The 7,482-nt window shown below is 31.4% G+C and overlaps 1 protein-coding gene across 7 annotated transcripts; it reads right to left on the bottom strand.

Annotated features, from left to right (window-relative positions):
- Window positions 1-640: 640 nt before the first annotated feature.
- On the bottom strand, window positions 641-6,958 carry LOC107913123 (uncharacterized). Of its 7 annotated transcripts, XR_001688418.2 has the most exons (6): window positions 6,436-6,948; window positions 2,450-2,622; window positions 2,260-2,369; window positions 1,922-2,060; window positions 1,351-1,680; window positions 758-1,272 (listed from the first exon to the last, which is right to left on the bottom strand). XR_001688418.2 is itself a non-coding variant. In XM_016841586.2 (3 exons), the coding sequence occupies exons 2-3, from the start codon at window positions 1,624-1,626 to the stop codon at window positions 1,081-1,083; spliced, it is 468 nt and encodes a 155-aa protein (XP_016697075.1). In that variant the 5' UTR covers window positions 1,627-1,680; window positions 6,436-6,929; the 3' UTR covers window positions 641-1,080. The 7 variants fall into 7 exon arrangements, 3 of the variants coding, with proteins under 3 accessions (XP_016697075.1, XP_016697079.1, XP_016697077.1); XR_005921273.1 differs by lacking the exon at window positions 1,922-2,060 and having other exon boundaries at window positions 641-1,272; window positions 6,436-6,938; XR_001688417.2 differs by having other exon boundaries at window positions 1,922-2,369; window positions 6,436-6,958.
- Between the last annotated feature and the right edge of the window lie 524 nt (window positions 6,959-7,482).

Below are 7,482 nucleotides of genomic sequence, written 5' to 3'. Positions count from 1 at the left end.
CGGGCGTGTGGCTTGGCCATATGACCCAAGTTAGTGAGTTACACGGGCACGGAAATGGGCTGGGACTTGGTCGTGTGTCCCTACTTCGAATGCCCACACGGCCTGGCCACACGGCCATGTGACCCCTGTAGTTTTGAAAATTTTTCTTGTTTTCTAATAAATCCTCTGAGTTTCCGATTTAGTCCCGACTTGTTTCTAACGTGTATTTAGGGCCTCTAGGGCTCGTATAAGGGACAATGTGTATGTTTTGAATTGGTTTTAATATTTTTCTTGATATGATATGAAATGTTTATAAATATGTGCTCGTTTGAATTGTAGGCTTTGTTTGTTTGCCAGTAAAATGTTTTTCGAAAAATGATTTTTGGAAAATGATTTACTTTTCTGGTGTTTGGATGAATCTGTGTAAAATATTTTCTGTTGTTTGGCAGATTTCCTGAAAATAGTTTTTGAAAAAATTGTTTTTACATATATTAATAAATTTATATACATATTAATAAATTTATATTTTAAATTGTTTTTACATTTATTGTAATGATTTATTTATAAATAAATAAATCAAATTAAATATATAATAATACTCAATTATTAAGCTAGAACATTAACCGTCATAAACTGAAAACAACCAAAGTCAAATAAATTATTTGTAATTGTGTTATAAAAATAAAAAAAAGGATTGAATAATTATAAATTAGCTTCTAAACCACAATTAATACTAGAAATTAACAATATTATCTAAATGCATAATTAGTAGTACACCACATAATAACAACAAGATTGTCCAAGTGCATAACTAATATTACACCATATTAAAAGTATCAATATTTTCAACCTTGAGAAAATTTTCGAAGCCAAATTTTTTTTATGCTTCTTACTTTTAACTAAAAAAGATTTGGCCTCAGATTCATGACTATCTAGATAATCAAACACAGAACACAGGAAGTCATCATCAAATCCTTCTTCCTCCATCGGCATCACTTCTTCGTAAAGATGTGGTGTCTTATCCGCAGTAAATTGTTCCAAAGCATTAGCAATTTTGCCAAGTTGTTCACCCACAAATTTAATTTTGTCATCAACGACACTTTATTGAACATTTTTTCTTTTACATTTGGATGTGCCAGATGAAGATACTTTTGTTCTTACCTCTTCAGTCTCTTCATTGTCAGAAAATGTTTTGGCAAAACTCCCTATTGCCATATCTTTGCCAACAACAAAAGTCATTTCATCATAATGATCAATGCTTTTATTCAAAAATGGTTCATACTTCTTGTGTGCCTGTTGAATATTATACACAATTAGAATAACAAGTAAAAAACAATTGAAATATACTTAAAATATATATGCATATATTACCATCACTGCTACATCATATGTCGCTCTATCACATGTGATCATTTTCATGTTATCATCCCATCCAAAACCATTTTCACCCCGAATTGTGCATATAATCTGCCACTTGGTTTTTACAGTCCTCAAATGATTTTCCACATGCTTCACATTGCATTGGACTTGAAATCTTTCAGAAATAGCTTCGGTAACTCGATTAATAGAAACTGCTTTGAAAGTATTAGAAAGCTTATTTCCTCTCTGGGCCTCCTCTGCTAGAATTTCAAGAAAAAGATGTTCCATCAGTTTTGTCCACCTGAATTACTTGAAGGTCCCTTCTTTGTTGCCCTTACCATTCTACATTAATAATTGTCATTGTCAATCATTTCAATATCCAACAAGCTTAAAACATAATAAATTCAATATCTAACAAGCTTAAAACATAATCAATATCTAACAAATTCAAGACATAATAATTTCAAAATCCAACAAACTAAAATTTCAATATCATTATCCAACCAACATTAACAAAAAAAAAACAATTTTAATACTAAAACATACATAACATAGAAACAATAATCCTAAGCCTTAAACCTACCTAATATTTCTAACCATATAATTAGTCCACATAGTTTGTGCAATTTCGTCTCTCTTAGCAGACCATTCTCTTGCTTCTTCTCTTTCTTCTCGCTCCGTAAGAGTTGGTATTATCAAATCAGACTCCTCCTCTTATAATCCTTGATTAAGTAAATCACTAGGATCAACTCTCATTATATGATTATGAATGATACAACAAGCCAAAACTATGTCTACTTGAGTTTGAAAATTCCAAAATGGTTCAGCATCTAATACACGAAACCGTTTCTTCAAAATCCCAAAAACACATTCAATAGTGATTCGTAATGATGAATGACGAAGATTAAAGAGTTCCTTTACATTTTCAGGCCCTTGAGCACTAAACTCTTTTAAATGATATCGGACACCACGATATGGGGTAATATATCTATTTCGTATGCCATATCCAGCATCAGCAATATAACATTTACCTACAATTTTACAAAACATAATTAATACTAATAAATTATGAGCTTACTAGAACTATTTGGTATTTAATGATAATTATTACCTTCCGGAATTCTTAATCCCCCTGGGCATGAAAGTGCATCACTTAAAATACGAGAATCATGTGCACTACCTTCCCAACCAGCTAGAACATAGGAAAATTTCAAATCAAATGTAATGGCAGCCAATATATTTTGTGTCGTCCCCCCTTTACGGCTACGAAATCTTCCTTGAATGCTAAGTGGAACGGATGCACGAACATGAGTTCCATTTAATGCTCCAATACAATCTTTAAAATAAGGATAAAAACTTGGATTGTTTCTGATTTCACTAGGAGTTGACTCATCAGGTAATTTAATAACTAGTTTATACAATTTCAAAATAGCTCTCAATACAACCTTAAAGTAACGGTGAATTGTCTCAGTTGATCTATAATATCTAGATCCAATCACTCGAAACCTTACACCATGACCAATTATATGTAAAAATATAACTACTTGCTCCCTAATATTCACAGATTTAGTTGATTGTAACAAATTATTCCTACTAAGAATATTACACAAATTAAAAAAGGTGATCGGTCTTATCCTTATCACATCAATACAATGCTGGTCACCACCATATAAAATACTATTAATATAATTTTATCTTTCATAATCTCGATTCACACTAGGTTGAGAAGAAATTTCCTTCCTATTTTTAATTTTTTAATCCAAAGAGCTCTAAAAGCTAAAACTGAAGCCACGACTCCGACAATTGCATTTTGATCTTGATTACGATCCATCTACACAAAATAATGCCACACAAATATTTGATCACTACAAAAAAGATGCAAGATTTTCATAAGATTACATATATGACTAAAAGTTACCATGACTAAAGTGCATACATACATATCAGGCTAATTATAATTGCATTAATAATTTTTTGAGAAATTAAGCTACTTTCTTTGTACCAACACTTCAATAAATATTAATATATACAATATTTTAGATTGATGAATTCAATGGTTGGTTCGTTAAAATATTAATCATATCAGTATTAGTTTTTAAATATATTATTTTAATTATTTTCTGGTATCATGTAATCAAAATAATTTTTAATTAAAGATTGCATATTCTTAGGCATATATACTTAGCTATCAAAATGGAACCCAATGGAACTGATTATAAAGTATATTTTTTTATTAAAAAGTTAGATGCATAAAAACAGAGGTGGCGACAGAGGCTGTCAAGTATTTTTGCCTCCCTTACAAATAGAAAAAAATTATTATTCTTTAATTTATAAAAATTTGAAAGCTATAAAAGTAGTATAATAATAAAATTATATTATAATGTTTGCAAAATTTTATAACTCAATTTTGGTCCCTCCATAAAAATTAAATAAGGTCTTTCTTTCTTCAGATTTCATAGTCTGAAAATTCATCAACAAATATATTTTCCTAATAGATAAACATCCTACAAAACATTTCAGATAAATATTCATCAATAATAGTAACCCCTATGCAACGTCACTGGAGCTTATGGATATTCATGAGGCATGGTTAGATTCTTTTCAAAACATTGAATAGTCAGTTTTTCAATTTTTTATGTTATATTCATCTATAACAGCTAGCAAGTGGCACATGTATACAATCAACTAGAAATTCTAAGCAATACCCAATGCTCTGAATTGCACAACAACTTCACTAACTCAATAATCAAAAGCTACAGAGAACTAAGATCAATTAGATATTTACCCTCACACTCAGTAAATAATTAAAGACAAAGTAATATAACATAAAATGCCTTGAATATAAATAGGGAACAAGTAAAAAGGTCCCCAAATGACACACTTCAATGTTATCATATTAACTTTCAAAAAAAAATGTTATCATATTACGTAATATTTTCTCCAATGCATCGGAATTCATTTCATTAATAGTCAACTACTACATTTAAAATAAATGATCCACTGTAATAGTTTACTTAAGGCACTTGCCAGTAAAACCCATATGAATGTAAAATCATGATTGAACCACCAATTCAATTTACCTTTTATTTAAATAAGTTTCTAAACCGTATAACTCCTTTATGTAAATCACCTCTCATGCATCAAAACAAAAATTGCTACTAAGGCTATTTGACCATCTCTGCAGCACAAATTTAATAAAACAAACATATCAGAATCAGAACCAGAATCAGAATCAGAATCAGAATCATGAATCAGAGATTGATAAAGTTAGAAATCAGGGTTTATGTGTGGAAAAACCTTTTACAACCATATCATTAACACATTATGACTTAAGATAGAATCATAGTTCAAAAAAGTTAGCCCAACAAATAAATTTCAGCAAAATAACCAAACTCGAGCAAAAGAACACTGCGATTTATTTTACTATACCTCCAGCTGAGCAACAGACTAAAAAGATATATAATATATATCAATAAATTAAATATCAATCTCACTGAGATTATAACTTACGATAACCAAGACTACTTAACTGGCTGAATTCATTGTGATCTCAAATGGAGGATACTAATGGATCATAGTAGTCGGTAAGAAAGCATTCCCATTTGAATTATTCCCTAATCGTTGCTCTTGTGTTCCTAGCATTTTTTACCATGGCACAAGGATACGAATAATTGCCTTCAAATTCACTTTCCTTACTACAATTATCATGTCTATTATATTTGGAACATATGTCTCAACTCCCAACAGTATATACATACATATACATGTCCCATATTATTACTGTAATAAAAAATTGAAAAACATATATGTGAATGTATGTATGTATGTATGTATGCATGTATGTATGTATGTATGTATGTAATGTATGCTGCCCTTACACCGCATAATATTCCCATCCATCTCATCTGCAGTAACTTTCAAAATATTCCCTAATTTAGTTGCCCAAGAACATCAAATATAAAAAATGTGGAAGCAATTAGAGGGAACTTGGTTGAATAACCTAGGAATGAAGCAAAGTTTTAGCCAAATGAAGATGCAGAGGTCTACGCTGTACATAGTAGCAAACTAGCCTCACTCTGCTCTAGAAATATAAAGCATCACTTGTAAGATAGAGCCATTACAATGTGAAAGGCTCAAACTTAGTAAATAAAGGTGGATGTGGACTATAAACAACAGAATCATCAAGCAAATGAAATTCTCTCTTCTGGAACACCTAAACGAGGTTGTGAAGAGAACCATTTGAGGGTGAAGTGTTCAAACTTAGCAAACAATGAAGGAAAAAGAACTATAAATAATAGAATCAACAATCAAACAGATTTTCACATGGAAAAACTAAATGAGTAATAAAGTCCCACTTTCACTAATTTTGGTAATCAAACCTTCAACCGTTGTAACAACCCCACCGAGTGTGCCACTAGCTAGCTCCAAATCAAGTTCTGGGACTTTTACACTTGCAGTATCTGACTGATAAACTTACAAAACCACTTCCTAGATAACTTACCATAAGCATGGAAAAAAGAACAGGCAGAACATGCCATTTCAATCCCATGAAATGTTCATTACATGTTTAAGGCAAAGGTGACGCCCAAAAAAATGGAACTTTACTTGTTCAAACATAGTATCATGCTCAAAGAATAATCCGTTTTTTAATAAAAACAAAACGAAGGGAAAAAAGTCAACTATTTCCCATGAAAATTCCTTCATTCTGTGACCGAAAAATCGAATCCAGAAACTTCCGAAATCAATAATTTCTATCTAATAAGAGGTAAAGGTAAAGAAAAACATCTAATTTGTAATAAAACAAAAATATAAGGCATAAGCAGTGAGATCAAGCGAGAATGAAAATAAAATAAGTAAAATTATCATAAAATTTATATACTCTGTATCCAAAAGAATAGAACTTTATTCATTCAAACATAGATTCATGCTTTAAAAAATCCCTATTTTGAATCAAAACAAAAGAAAAAGAAATTCAAATGATTTTCCCTGAAATTCCTTTTTCCTCCCCAACCAAAAAATCAAACCAGGAACTTCCAAAATCGATAATTACTATCTAATAAGAGGTGATATAAAAACAAAGGGAGTAAAAATCAGTACCGAGTTGAGATAAACTTTGCCAGGGATTTTGAAGGAACCGACAATGAGAAAAGAAAAGAAACCTTCTGGGTCTTCTTTTCTCAACGATGAGAGATTAAATTAATAGGACTGTAGCTGCTGATTTTTTAGGGTTTCTTCAAAATACAAACTTGGTAAGGATGATGGTCGACCAACAGAGATGACGAGGCAGAGATGATGAGGTGAGGCCAACGAATAGAGATGAGGAAGAGAGGCGGAGGTTGATAGATAGAGAGGAAGGGAGAACCACTGCGATAAGAGTGAAGAGAAGAGAATGGAAAATGTCTTACGGCTTAGAAATCGGTAAGACGTTTTCCAGAAATTGTGAAATGATTTGCCCGTGTTTTGGAGAATGTTTTCCTATAGGAATTCATTTTCTAGGAAGCAAACAGCGTAAAATAAGGAAAATGTTTTCCAGAAAACATTTTCACCCTAAACAAATAGACCCGTAAACTCCAGTAATACTCTATAACCCTAGTCCGACGACAGATATAGGTTAGGGGTGTTACAATATATCTCTTTGACATGACTGTAACGCACACACTAGAAACAAATACTATGAAGGGATTCATATTCAATATGTTAGACTTTTTCTTTAGTCCCAATTTTGGATATAACAGATTTGTTCAAGTTAACACACACTACCATATGAGCAAAGCGACCCCCTAATCCTATCGTCAGTATTTAATATATTTTAATCACACTTCCAACCATCTCCCTGATTTCACTAAGGATGATTTTTTGTATAAAAAGACTGATAAATTGGGCTACCTAATCCATGCAACAACATTCAATGGGTATGGTTGTGAAGTTGAAAAGGATGAACTCTAAGATCGAACAGTTAGATAATGTCCAAAAATGAACCATGGTCCTTTTGATAAAGCTTTGGCTTAATGATTGCAAACTTGAATTTGACTACGAAGTAATCATTCTCTAAAGCCCATTAATTGAAAAGAACTTTAAGGTTTCCACAAAGAGCTAATCTTATTCCATAGTACACTAAACCCAATTTTTCTCCACAAAAGTTTG

This window comes from Gossypium hirsutum, chromosome D11 (assembly GCF_007990345.1).
Source record: "Gossypium hirsutum isolate 1008001.06 chromosome D11, Gossypium_hirsutum_v2.1, whole genome shotgun sequence".
NCBI classification, from domain to species: Eukaryota; Viridiplantae; Streptophyta; class Magnoliopsida; order Malvales; family Malvaceae; genus Gossypium; species Gossypium hirsutum.
The sequence above is the reverse complement of the archived record's forward strand: the minus strand, read 5'-3'. Positions and strand labels throughout refer to the sequence as shown.